The sequence below is a fragment of the Hemiscyllium ocellatum genome, chromosome 35, assembly GCF_020745735.1.
Source record: "Hemiscyllium ocellatum isolate sHemOce1 chromosome 35, sHemOce1.pat.X.cur, whole genome shotgun sequence".
NCBI classification, from domain to species: domain Eukaryota; kingdom Metazoa; phylum Chordata; class Chondrichthyes; order Orectolobiformes; family Hemiscylliidae; genus Hemiscyllium; species Hemiscyllium ocellatum.
Genome location: NC_083435.1, coordinates 11817370 through 11831856, shown reverse-complemented (window position 1 = coordinate 11831856; position 14487 = coordinate 11817370). Strand labels below are relative to the sequence as shown.

General features: G+C 39.9%; 1 protein-coding gene across 2 annotated transcripts; it reads right to left on the bottom strand.

Moving 5' to 3' along the window:
• Positions 1-2850: 2850 nt before the first annotated feature.
• Positions 2851-14218, bottom strand: LOC132832700 (nuclear factor 7, brain-like). Of its 2 annotated transcripts, XM_060850797.1 has the most exons (7): positions 13718-14218; positions 13525-13620; positions 13198-13431; positions 12415-12437; positions 10887-11002; positions 4842-5010; positions 2851-2930 (listed from the first exon to the last, which is right to left on the bottom strand). In XM_060850797.1, exons 1-7 carry the CDS (start codon positions 14123-14125, stop codon positions 2903-2905), a joined length of 1074 nt encoding a protein of 357 aa, XP_060706780.1. In that variant the 5' UTR covers positions 14126-14218; the 3' UTR covers positions 2851-2902. The 2 variants fall into 2 exon arrangements, with proteins under 2 accessions (XP_060706780.1, XP_060706779.1); XM_060850796.1 differs by lacking the exon at positions 2851-2930 and having other exon boundaries at positions 4314-5010.
• Positions 14219-14487: the final 269 nt, after the last annotated feature.

The following is a 14487-nucleotide window of genomic DNA, read 5'->3' as shown; positions in this document are numbered from 1 at the left end:
AGGAACCCTCCAACCACAAGGGATGAACTCAGATTTCTCCAGTTTCCTCATTTTCCCTCCCGCCACCTTGTCTCAGTCAAATCCCTCGTACTCAGCACCGCCTTCCTAACCTGCAATCTTCTTCCTGACCTCTCCGCCCACACCCCACTCCGGCCTATCACCCTCACCTTGATCTCATTCCACCTATCGCATCTCCATCGCCCCTACCCCAAGTCCTTCCTCCCTACCTTTTATCTTAGCCTGCTGGACACACTTTCCTCATTCCTGAAGAAGGGCTTATGCCTGAAACGTCGAATCTCCTGTTCCTTGGATGCTGCCTTACCTTCTGCGCTTTTCCAGCAACACATTTTCAGCGATATTGATTCTCCACAAGCATAATACATTTCGTGGCTCTCACCTTTCCTTTCCTCAAGGACCTGAAAATCGTTTCTCTTCAGATAATGCTTCCACCACACTCTTACACAGAAAGTTCCCTATCCATTATTTGTTAGTAATGTTTGTAACATGTGGATTTTGATTCAGTCCAGAGGGATCATTAAATTTGAACACCTTTAATAAAAGGTTGTCACCTTTGCTGAACTTTCTAAGTCACTGAAATTATTCATTTCCATCATCATTCTCTTCAGGTTTTTATCATCATCTGTCAAGCCTTCACAGGCTTCACAGAGACATAAAATAGATATTACTAGTAAAGTTCAGTAGGTCTGGCAGCATCTGTGGGGTCAATTTAATGTTAACGTTTTGGGTCGAGTGACCCTTTGTCAGAACAATCTTCCCAAAAGTGGGCAAAATATTCTAGTAGAGGTCAAACTGATGTTTTTTTCCTATGCACCGTAACTTCTCACTTACCATATTTTCTCTCCAACTGTGGCTGAGGACTTAAGAAAGGCTAATGTCTGAACTTTTCACTTAATTTCATTATTTATTATTTAAATTAAGAATATGTCACTGTACTGTACTGTAATTACTGAATGTTTAACTTTTAAATTCGTTCTTTCTTCCTACCATGTTATTAAGATTCTGTACCTCGGTATTTGTATCTAAGAAAGTGTCTTGTCTGGTGCCATTATAATTTTTTTTCACTGAACTCCTATATTTTTGTACAGGAGACAAAAAAAATCAAAATCAAATTAAACTAAGTGTGAAACCTCAAAAACATTCTGTACACTTTTCAAACGTTAAACAACTTGTGTACATATATTCCAAGTCATTCTCTTTCAGTGTCCATATGTTAAAAAAAAATCACACTTTTCTTTATAGTTCTTACCCTCAAACTTCTTACAAAAACGCTTCACTGAGTTTAAGCTCTGGCCTCCCCAATGTTGTGTTGAACTTTAAAGCAAGCTCGATTCCTGTAGAATACTCCCCCTCCTATTTCCTATCTGAACTTGTGCTTGCAATTTCTTCGTTGAAACTAACCTGCCAAATGTCTGCTTATACAGGTGACTTCTTGATGTCCTTTACACATCCTTCACTATGCTCCTCGTCGTGCTCAGTATTTACAGGTATTGTGCCATTTGCATCATTATGCCCTGGGCAACAAGGTACTGGATATTAATCGTAAAAAAACATCTAACTTGAGAAGGTTAGCTGGAGAGCATTTCTGAAGAATCAGCTGAATATGAAAGGTAATCATTGAACTAAACTTGGCTTTCTGCCTCGAAGTCAGATGGATATTCATGTTGTCACTGTCACATTTATCGCACTTGTTTTTAAATTTGCTTGTCTGCTTACTATTTTTAACTTTTTTCAAACGCATTTTGGATGACCCCAAGCAACAGAACTATTACATTTTACTGCTGATGGCAAATTTCATCTAATCTAAAAACTCACGAGTTACAGCACCTTTTTAAAAAAAAAATCAAATACATTCAGTCTTTCCTTTTACAACCAACAAGCAGCAATGGACTGTATCCAAATGATCATTTCTAAAATGGTGTCCACCATCAAGGTTAAGCTACTGGAGGCCAAGTCACTGAATGTATTCAGTGCAGAATAAGAAAGGTTATTGATTAGAAAGGGGATCAAACGTTAAAGGGTACGTACCAGCCACGAGTGAATGACAGAGCTAGGTCAATGGCTGAATGGCTTAATTCTTCTCATAGATGTCATGGTCTAATAATCAATGGTTTTCAACCAATGCACTTATGCCTACAGACGTTTCGAATAAGGGTGAAGAAATCAAAATACTGCAGACCTCCTACCACCCACCACTGACTAAAGAGGATTTAAAAACTACTTCTTCTGAGGTGAAGGTTAACAACAGTGAAAAAAAAATGTATGAAAAGTTTTCACAGTGCAACTAAGTAGAATTTGTTTCTAGTGGCAAGGGATTCGACAAGCAGATTATGTAGCTATATAAAGCTTTTGAATAATGAACTGAAATGAACGGTGTTGTCATGCAACCAGTTATGATCTGGAATATGTTGCCTCGAATCAGAGGCATTGGTGTTGCATTCACCGTTGAGAATCCTGAAAACTATGTTCTCCAACAGATGTAATGGTTCATGACAACTTCGAGGAGATACAGAAAACATTCGGTGAAAGGAGAGATTATGCAGTTGATGGTGCACATGACGATTAATAACATAACTCTGAAAGGTCATTGGGCCTGATACGTTAGCTCTCTCCACAAACGCTGTCAGAACTCCTGAGTCTTTCCAGCTATTTCTGATGTTGTCACTAATAACTTAGATCAAACTGGAAATTATGATCTATTGAGAAAGCCTGAGTAACCAACGACAATACTTATGTTGAAAATCACAAACCACGATAAATGTGTTGAAAAACACGCACGAAAACAAGTTTGGAATAATAAATGGATGAGATGCAGATGTGGAAAAAGTTAAATCTTCTGCGAAGCGCTGATACCAGAATTGGTGAGATAAGCAGCGTTAACATTTCAAGTCCGGGGTGACTCTTCATCAGAACTGAAAGAGAAATAATAAGACAGGAAGGAATAATGACCCAATTGCAAAGACATCACTTAAAAAAAAAGTCAGTTTAACTGAATTTGATGTCAGTTTGAGACTGAGAACAATAGATCAAAGAACGATGTTTTAAACTGAACTGAAAGCAATTATCAACACTGAAAATAGAGTTTGTGAAAGTGAGATTAGACATGTTAAATATTTCGGTCAACATAAGCACAGTAGAGGTTCAGTGAAAGAATGCTAAGGAGGGAATCTCAGGGGGATCTTTTAATTATTTATATCTGATTGAGGTAGTTGAAGACTGTCTGAAATTGGAACAAAAGGCATAGAAATCCGTGAACATTTGAGATGAGTTGGTAGATTGTATTAATACAGAAAGTACAAAGAATAGTTCAAAACATTTAAAGGAAGCAGTCAGAACACGCAATAAAGGTAATTATAAATAATAGAAACTGCAAGCATAAAAAGGATAGTGAACGTTAGTAGATGCAGTGTAAAATAGAAAAATACCTAAAGTGTGAATTAATAGTTTGAAATTGGTGAATGCAATATTTTGTGCCTATCCATTCCAAAAAAGCTACAGGTAACAGCTCAGAAAAAAAAATAGTAAATCAAGGTGTGAAATGGAGGGAGGATTTTCTTGTAATGAGATCACCAGGGTAAGAGATGTGGAAAATTCTGAGAAATAAATGTTCTCAGATCCTATCACCTGCAATAATTCATTCCAACGTCTTCAAAATTGTCTGCTTCAACAGTTGATGCTTTGGTTTAATTTTCAAACATTCTCTTGATTCTAGAAACGTTCAGCAAATTAGAAACTGGTGAGCATAATTTTTATTCAAGAAAGGAAGAAAGCAGAAGGCAAGGAGTTGCAAGCAGGTAAATAGAAGTTCCTAATCAAACCATGATTTGGAGGTGCCGGATTTGGATTAGGGTGTACAAAGTTAAAAATCACACAACACCAGATTATAGTCCAACAGGTTTATTTGAAAACACTAGTTTTGGGAGTGCTGCTCCTTCATCTGGTAGTTGTGGAGTATAAGATCGTAAGACACAAGATTTATAGCTCTGTGGCATGGTACATTGGCGAGATTCTATTAAGCCCTTTTTTTAGAAATAGAAGAAGTCTGAACATTTGGTGCACACAGCCTCACACAGGGCACCACACACCTTCAAAGCATTACCTGGGCCGATTTGACACCTACTGTTTAAGTTCACTTGAGAATGTAACTTTTAAAAAGAATCCTGCAATTTACATATCAAGGAACTGAAACCAACATGGTCATTCTTAAAGTTGAGAGACTTGGCAAACAATCGAGGTATTTTTCTCTTCCCCACCTTCATTCCCCCCCCCCCCCCCCCCCCGCGCCCCCATACAGAGTTCCTTGCTGATCTTACAGTCTCCATTTCGGATTTACATGTTTTTACCTTCAGCGATAACGGAATTTCCTCTCTATCTGTGACTGACGCGGATAAGTTTACAATTGGAAGGAAACGGAGATTCGGTGCAGATGGACTGAATTTTATTAGTGATCTTTAAATTGGCAGATTGTCAGAGGTGCGGAATTTTTTCCATTATTATTGACTCCCGGGTAGAAGAACGGAAAGATTCTCTCAGTGAAAGCTTGGGAGAAAGTGTGGATATGGGACATGTTGCCTGCATTGTAAAATGATATTTGTCCACTCTCATAGTCCAGGTAGATACCGATCTTTCGGGGTCTCACACTCAGCGAGATAGGAATCTCAGAGGGGGAAGTGACAACAAAATAGCCGCTTCTAGGATCCAGCCCCACAGTCCAGTAACCAGATTCAGGGCTCATGTTGAATCCTTCTTTCCTGTCCACAGACTCTCGGACCACTCCCACAATCCATTCAGTCTTCTCCCCCACCTCCAGTTCCCAGTAATACCTTCCAGATGTGAATCCCTCTGAACCCAAGACAAAGAGCATGAAGTCAAATCGCTCAGGCGTGTCCGGAAGTGATTGTGCGCTGTCGGCGAATCTCACACTGGTTAGATCCTCTGAAAGGATAAGCATGGCATTCGCTGTGTTCGGATCCAGAGTCAGAGAGGCTGGGGCTGGAGAAAGGTTAAAGTAACATCGTCAGCGATTAAGAGAGGTGGAAGTAGAAAGTGTAGCCAGAACGAGGAACAATGCCAAAGTCGAAGGCAAATGAGTACAAGGGGAGTGAGAGAACGAGAAAGCTACCGGAAAGGAGGTGCGAGGGGAATGACGGAAGAACAGCGGGATAGTATGGAAAATGAAGTAAGTGCGAGATGACTGTGGCTGAGAAATGTAAAGCACAAAGGCGATGCAGAAGAAAATATAGAGAGAATGCGGTTCGTTGATGGATAAGATGCGGACACAGAACGGTGTAGTAGATGACCGAGTTTTGATGAAGCTAAATTAAGCAGTAGAGGAAAAGAGTAGAGAATGATACGGATAAAGAATGCAGAAGGAAACAGCAGGAGTGTGAGATAAGGGGATGATATTTGTCAGAAGATTGCGGGTCGCAGAGAGAGAGAGAGAGAGACCAATGGCCAGCAAGATTAGGAGCATATATGGGTTAGGCCTGAAATTGGCTATCATCTGGACTCTTAGAGAGAACCGTATCTGCTATCAGGCAGTCATGAAGTGGAATCAGTTTGGGTCGAAATTAGGAATATCAGGTGATTCTATTCGAAATTCTGTGCCAGTACAGAAAGGCCCGCCTAACAGGAGCTACAACACAGACTGAACAGTAAACTAATACCGCTTGTTCGAAGAAAAATGAAGTACAGTAATCATGAGTAATGTTGGTCTTCATATAGTCTGCACCAACCACAGTTCCAAGAGCGCTTTCAATGATAAATTGTTAATATGTTATCAGGAGCGTTTATTAAAATGATATATTGTGAAACTGACTTGGGATACAGCAATGTTATATGTAGCATTGTGTTTCAGAGTAGAGTAAATTAGCAATTAGTAATATATCCATTGGGCTAAAGTATTTGTGATACTATTGAATTCTACATTGCGTTTTAAATGGGCTTACTCGAATCACAGGCAAGAATCATACACTTAAAGCCAATTGCATCGCGATGAGTGAAGACCTGGTTGTGTTGATTGAGTAAACAGATTCAAATTTGTAGTAGCAACTGAATGTGGGAAACATTTCAAAAATTTTAAAATGTTTAACAGGAGTAGAATCCATTGAAAAGCAAAAGCTCAACTAGGAAGAGCCACGTACATATCACTCAGAAAGTTGAAAATGTATTAGTTTAAAGGGAATCAATCACAATATTTTTTTTAAATGGTCTCAGGATTGAGAATGCTTGACACTTTTGCATGATAAATAGTGATAACATGGGAAAAATTGAACATGACAGTAAACGAAAGAAATATAAAAATAGATTGTAAGAATATCTATTAAAATATATAAAGAAAAAATCTTCAGATAAATTTCAGACCAATCTCTTAGAAGCTGAGACATGATACATTATAATTGGGAATGAGGAAACCATGGTGATATTGGAGAAATAATTCTATCTACATTCATAGTAGAACTCATATGTTTGGTACCACAAATAAATGGTAACCTAGAGCTTAAAAAGAGTAAGGATAATATGGAAGTTTATATTAGCAGAGAAAATATATTTGGAAAATTCCAGCAACTTAAATTGTTCATGGTTCGGCGAGACCACATCTTAAAAATTGCGTGCAATGTTTCTTCCCAAAGTTAAGAAACAATATAATTACATTTGAGATGGCAGAGCAGAAGATCACTAAAAAGATCACTGGATCAGGGTATTTGTCTTATGGTGACATTGGATGACATTGAGCCTGTGTTCTTGGACTATAGAACAATGCAAGTTGATTTTATTGAAACATACAAAATTGTGCAGTGTCCTGAGGTTGGGATCTCTCAAGTTTTTGCAAATGCCTCATGAAATGGTTGAAGAAATGGCCAGATACTGTGCTAACTCTTATACAGAAGATTTATCATAGCCTGACCCCATCACGCACTTTAGTGAAAAATGGCAAATGTTAGCCAACTGAAGGCTCCAGCTAGGAACTTCTCAACCCACAATGAGTTAGAGACCAATCGGAGTCCTGCAGCTTCCTAACAGTAGCAGCAGAAAAGGCAACCGTGGCAGCCTCTGTTCCAACAACCTCACGGATCAGATGATCGAGAAGAGATGAAAAGAGGAGGTGAGACGTGTATACACATAGGATCTTGGGATGAGGATGCCATATCTGAACCAATGGAAAGAAAGTGGCTGTCAGTGGTTACCTATGCCCTAGATCATGTACATTATAAATGAGGTGACACCTCCTCAGCTGATATACAGCCAGCACAATTTAAGTAATTTTAAAGCATGCATGTCAAAGGACCTGCCTGGAGCTGACAAATTACCAATGTAGAAAGAAGGTTTTAATTGTACATGCATAGAAACTCTCAGCACCTCCAATCTCAATTCGTAGGATTCAATATGTGAGAGGAGAGAGGCGACAATGAAGGGCGGGATGGACAAGGAGAAAGAGTATATGGAGATGGAGGATGAGGTGAAGAAGGCTGGGAGCATAGAGCTCATCTTTATTCATCCATGGATGGTTGGGATTGATAGTTGGACCAGCATTTATTGGTCGTTCCTCGTTGCCCTTGAGAGGGTGAGGGTGAGCTTTCTTTTTGAACATGCTTTAGGTTGACCCACAAAGTCCTTTGGGAGGGTATTCCAGGGTTATGATCAGCTACAATGAAGAACAGTGACATTTTCTCCAAGTCAGGATGGTGAGTGGCAGTTAATGGTTTTTCCATGTATCTGCTGTCCTTGTCTTTCTACATGAAAATAATCGTGGGTTTGGAAGGTGAAATCTAAGGATATTTGGGGAATTTCTGCAGTGCAACGTTTAGATAGCATGCACTGCTGTTACTGAGTGTCAGTGGTGGAGGAGTGGCCGCTTGTGGATGTGGTGTCAACCAAGCAGGCTTCCCTGCCCTGGATATTGGCAAGCATTTTGAGTGTTCTTGGAGCTTCACTCATCCAGACAACTGAGGAGTATTTGTTCACACTCACAACTTGTGCCTTGTAGATAGTTGACAGGCTTTGAGGAGTCAAGAAATCAGTTACTCATCACAATATTCCTAGCCTTTGGCCTGCTCTTCGGGGCACTGTGTCTATGTGGCGAGTCTAATTAAGTTTCTGGCCAATTCCAGATTTTTTTTAAATATCGAATTCAATGACACTATCTTCAGAGCAGTATTTGAACTCGTGTCCCCAGCTACGTTTCTGGATTCATAGTCTAGGAATAATACCATCACTTGTGTGTACATTATTGCATGTAAAAAAAGAGAAGAGGGAAAGAGTAAAGGACAGGAAGTTTAGAAAGTGGAGAATTAGCAAGATAAGGGAATTAGCATGGTAAGAAAAGCTGCAGGATTAGTGAAGGAGAAAAAGCAGGAAACAATAGAAAGAGACAGAAAGGAAGGCATTGAGAAAACAAACTAGAGAGATGATTTGTGACCATCTGGAGGAGAGAGAGGACACAGGCGGAGTGCTAAGTGAGAATGAGTAGTAAAGAGATGGAGAATTTTTTTTAAAAAGTGCAATGAAAGAAGGGGATAGTAGGTGTATGAAGAGAAAGGAAGGAAGAATGGTAGTGCTAGGGGTCATGAACTGTGTTTGGGGTAGAGGATGCCAGATGCCAGAGTCAAAAAGTGTGGCGCTGGAAAAGTGCAGCACGTCAGGCAGCATCTGAGGAACAGGAGAATTGACAATTCGGGCATAAGCCCTTCATCAGGAATCATTCCCAATGAAGGGCTTATGCCCGAAATGTTGACTCTCCTGCTCCTCAGATACTGACTCTGAGCTGCTGTGTTTTCCCAGCACTACATTTTTCGACTGTGGTAGGGGGAGAAGAAAATGCGGAACAGGAGCACATGAAAAGAGTGGGAGGGAAATCACGTGAGGGGGTTGCTGAGAGATAGAATGCGCGGACTGGGAGAGCAGAGATTTAGACTCTCGAGATTGTTTCGCCAATCTAGACAATAGATGATTATCTCTGTCATCTCCTTTATTCAGTCTGTTCCATGTCAATTGATACCCCTATTATCTGCAAATACAGCAGCCCCTATTGTTAAATCGCTCAGATCTCATTCTCCTCTAAGTGAAGGAATTCCTCCACATCCGAGTCCCAAATTATTTCCCCATTAACCAAACACTGCATCTTACTTCTACACTCCCAGCTGAGAAATAACTTCCCTCTATTGTACTTTTTCAACTTTTTAAGAAATTTATCACCTTAAGAAAGTACAGGCCCAATCTCCTCAATCTCTCCTTATAGGATGGCACCAACATCTCAGGAAGTAGTGTGCTGAGTTTGCTGTACTCCCTCTATGGCAAGTGCATACATTCTGCCTTAGTTAAGAACCCCTAAAGTGCACAAAATGTCCAGTTGGTGGCACACCATGTACAAAACAAACGAAAAAAAAATTGTTGAGCTAAAGTCCAACATTGTAGGAATTGTTTTCAGTGGAGAGTAAAGACACTTAGAGTTCAACTTGAAGAAGACAATATCTATTCTGAAGCATTCTCAGTAGCAAAATAAACTTCAAAGGCCAAGTTTTTAGTGAAATATATTCTGAAGGTCAATATGTAGAAAGTCATTTTAAACTCAAAAGGTTATAAAGATAGAATAGAATCACAGAATCCAATAATTACAGGAGGTGAAATTGAAAATAGTCACAGACCACAAACAATATTCCATATGGACAATCCATTATTTTGAAAACTGGTCTTCTCTGCATGAGCCAGCATATTATGGTCACAACCTGAAATGACCTAGTAGATAATTTAATCATGTTAAGCCACTAGAGGAAGGGTGAATAAGAATAAAAGATAATTGAATGCTTAGTTTCAACCTTGCCACAAAATATCAGAGGGGATCAATGCCCTGATACACACTTCTCAGTCAACATTGCTCTCCTGTAACATTAAGGTAATCATGCTATAATTCAGAATGTTTTCCAACAGTCTAGTCAAATATCAAATGGACATAGTTATTTTTTTTTCTATTCATTCATAGAATGTGGGCATTTCCATCTAGGCCAACAGTCATTGCCCATTCCTAACTGACCAGAGGGTAATTGAGAGTCAACCATATTTCTGGAGTCTGGAGTCACATGTAGGCCCAACTGGGGAGGATGGCAGATTTCCTTCCTTGAAGGACATTAGTAAGCCAGATTTTTTACCCAATGATTGGGCGGCATGGTGGCACAGTGATTAGCACTGTTGTTGCATGGTGCCAGAGATCTAGGTTCAATCCCCACCTCAGGCAACTGTCTGTGTGGAGTTTGCACATTCTCCCTGTGTCTGCGTGGGTGTGCTCCGGTTTCCTCACACAGTCCAAAAATGTGTAAGTTAGGTGAAGTTATGCTAAATTGCCCATAGTGTTAGGCGAAGGGGCAAATGTATGGGTGGATTGCTCTTCGGATGGTCGGTGTGGACTTGTTGGGCCGAAGAGGCTTTTTCCACATTGTAAGTAATCTAAAAAAAATAATAATTTCATGATCTTCATATTTTAATTGAATTCAAATTCCATTGTCTGTTGTTTTGAGCCTAAGTTCACAGAATATGAGCTTCTGATTAACAGGCTAGCAGTCTTGCCACTAGGACATTGTGTCCTATATTTTTTCAAACAATTGCATTCCACATATAACGATACTTTACACAACCATTCAGAAGTGACCATGCATACAAATTAAGTGCAAAGCAAATGTGTAATTCCAATATTGTACCTTACTTTCTCTATTTACTGGAAAAAAATCAATATTTACAATGTTTACAATATGGTAATGAGAGTGGAGGACATCCAGAAGATTAACAATGTAAGAATTTAACCTGGAGTTTTGTGTCCACTTAGACTCTTCATTATAACGTTTATAACAAGGAAAGAAATAGTATAGGTTCCTTACCAGGATGAATGTTGTCTATCATTTCTCTCCATACTGTGTACTGTAAAGGACCATTAAACTTTTCAATAGACAGAGAGCCAACTGCCTCGGAGAATGTGACATGGTCATCACTGCATCTGTAAACATTTAACGGTCGTTAAAAAAAACCTCTTTTGTCAAACTCCTTTCACGAAATGGCCAAACTTTCAGTTTGTTTCATAATAGATCGAAAGTAAGAGGGGAATTGTTAACTTTGTTTCAGTAACTGAATTAGAAGGAAATGCAAGGTTGGAGAAGTGAGCCACCTATATCAAGAACAGTTCCTTTGTCTGACCACAGATTAGTCACTAACTGACAGGAACACCGTTGGATATGGCAAATATCCAGCCTGTAAGCTTGCTGTACTATTCAGAATGCTTGTAGAAAAATACAGGCCACTCAAGACCCTCGATGTCATGAACATGCCAACTGTGTTAAGAACGTACTCTATGACGTGGTACACGTCTTTTTCAGCAACACTCAGCAAAAAGCCAGGGTTACATTCCATTGAAGGCTGTATCTCGATGCAAGATTTCGCTATTGTGTTTATTGATGGTACAGGAGGGATTTGTTTTATAATAAAATGAAGGACCCGTTAACCTTTAAAGTATGACATTCTCGGAAAGGGCAGGCACCATGCAGTGGCAATCTTTCGATCTGTTTCATAACAGAGCAAGCGTAAGAGGTGAAATGTTGCTGTCACTGAATTAAAAGGAAATGCCGACTTAAAATGATTTGGAGATGCCGGTGTTGGAGTGGAGTGTACAAAGGTAAAAATCACACAACACGTTTAATTGGAAGCACTAGTTTTCGGAGCGCTGATGAACACCTGATAAAGGAGCAGCACTCTGAAAACTGGTGCTTCCAATTAAACCTGTTGGACTATAATCTGGAGTAAAAATGAATCGCCAACTCTTTAGGCTGTCAGATGCATTCCTTCAGTCGCAATGATGTCGAGGTGCCGTTCTTGGACTGAGGTGGACAAGGTCAGAAGTCAGATGACACAAGGTTATCGTCCAAGTGTTTAGTTTGAAATCACAAGCTTTCTTAGCACTGCCCCCCTCACTTCTGCTGACAAAGGAGCAGCGCTCCTAAAGCTTGTGATTTCAAATAAAGCTGGTGGACATTAACCTGGTGGAGCTTGACTTCTGAGCTCAGTCTCAGGATTATAAATATGCAGGCATGTTACATTATGTAAACGATTATCTGCGGCCTAGGAAACAGTTTGCATTATTCTGTAACATCTTGTCATTGATCGCAATGTTGCAGAACAGTATATTTAATCTAATACAGTTTCAGCATCACTCTAATCTAGACTCACATACAGTTTCAGCTTGTAATGAGCTCCTTATTAGAAAAAAATCATTTATCTGTGAACTGCAGATGGAGTTGTTGTCGTTTGGTTTATGATCCTGTAAAGTTGTGATCATAACTAGCACATAAACACAGACTAACACTTCACGAAATCAATTGCAACCTGTGGAGATTTTCACCAAAGAGATAGGCCTACCTTGTCGACTGGTAATTTTCTTCCTGAAAGAAATTAATCACAAATAGTGAACTTTAACATGACATATTTCAGGAGGAGAGAACTGGTTGTTGAAAGAAGTAGACTTGGGAAAGATAAAATTTAACAGTTTAAAAATAAGGGGTAGGCCAGTTAGAACAGAGTTGAGGAGAAACTTCTTCACCCAGAGAGTGGTGGGTGTATGGAATGCTCTGCCCCAGAAGGCTGTGGAGGCCAAGTCGCTGGATACATTCAAGGAAGAGTTAGATAGAGCTCTTAAGGATAGTGGAATCCAGGGTTATGGGGATAAGGCAGGAGCAGGATACTGATTGAGGATGATCAGCAATGATCATCCAGAATGGTGGTGCTGGCTCGAAAGGCAGAATGGCCTACTCCTGCACCTATTGTCTCTGACAAAGGTGGAAGGAGCATTGAGGAAAGTAAATAAATAGATAAATAACTGTCTGGTGCGTTTGACAGATAACGTTACGCTAATAGACCATGTGTCAAACATTCAGACTCAGAATGGTCCAGGAGAAAACTAATTTTGGCAATAGGGAAATAACGAGAAACTAAATATCGAGATGACGACAAACCATTTCACCGAGTCTGTGGGTCTTTTCTGAAATGTGTTGGCTGTGTGGGATTGGAATATTTTAGCAGAAAGTGCGAGATTCGGTTTAATTCTGATCCGCTTTTCGCATTTGCAGTTTATTTTCACAGTTAACATGCTAATTTATAACTGTGGGACGTTTCAATGAACTGGTGCGCTTTAAATTCACTCACCTTCAGAAACATCAACGCGTCTTTTTGCTCCATCTGTTCCTGCAATTTTGAGAGTTCCACCTCAATAGAATTTAATTTCTCCTGAATCTCTCGAAGGTTTTTCTCCATTGGTTCTACAATCCTCTCCTCTTCTTCCCTGAGATCTCTGAGTAAACGTTGCTCTTTCTCAGTGACAATCTGGTGCATTTTAGTGAACTCGGATGTGATGCGGGTCCGCAGACTGCTCGCCTGTTTCTACCAAATGAAATGTGAAACCTCATTAATGTCCCGCGGTAAAGGGAACAAAACTAACCTAGATCCCAGAAAATCAGCACAGGGAGTCCTTACCCTCACTTCGGAAATCTTCCGTTTCTGAACATTCTCCGTATCCAAGACAGCCAATTTCTTCTCTGTGAGATCTTCTAAGGAGGATTTCAGCTTGACCTTAATGTTCCCGATAAATCAGAGAAAGCAATTGTTAAACAATGAAAAGCGCATTAAGCTTGTCAGTTTATAAATATTTTCCCGTCCTCCCTTGTACCTTGTAGACTTCAACAGCTTCTTTAAGTGGTAGGAAGCTGTGGCCTCTGTGTTCTAAATCAACGACGCAATTCACGCAGATCAATTTCTGGTCAGTGTCACAAAACAGTTTCAATTCTTCCTGATGTTTCTCACAGTGAATTTTGCTTTCTTGCTCCTGTATTGCCAGGTTCAATTTTCGCAGTTTCTCGGCCAGATTCGCTAATGCTCGATTGATCCTGAATCTCTTGCCCGGAAACTCGTGTCTACACTCCGGGCAAAAGTACCGATCCTTCTCCCAACACTCATCGACACAGGAGCGACAGAAGTTGTGTGTACATTGCAGCGTTACAGGGTCAGTGAAGAAATCGAGACAAATAGAACAAGTTGTCTCTTCTGTCAAACTCTGGATTTGTTCTTTGCAAGCCATGCCCGGACTCAGCACGTGCAAACTCGGACGGATTTCACTTTTGACGCTACTGAGCTCTTGAAAAGTTCAGTTTGACTAACTTCTGGAAGGCCTTCACTCCGAACCACAAAGAAAGTCAGTGGTACTAGAAATTAACATTTTTTAAAAAAAATCGTATGACGCGAGGTAGTTTGGAAACTTCAAATTGATTGGTTGAGATGTTGAAACGGAGAATGCAACAGTTAATGTTAACTGTCAAACGGTCTACATTTTAAACCAATCAGTTTCACTATGATTGGCCGATGTACCACTCTATGAAATAAGCTAGGTGTTTATTAACAAGCCAGGTTGGTGTCACTGTAAAATCTGAATGTATTCTAATC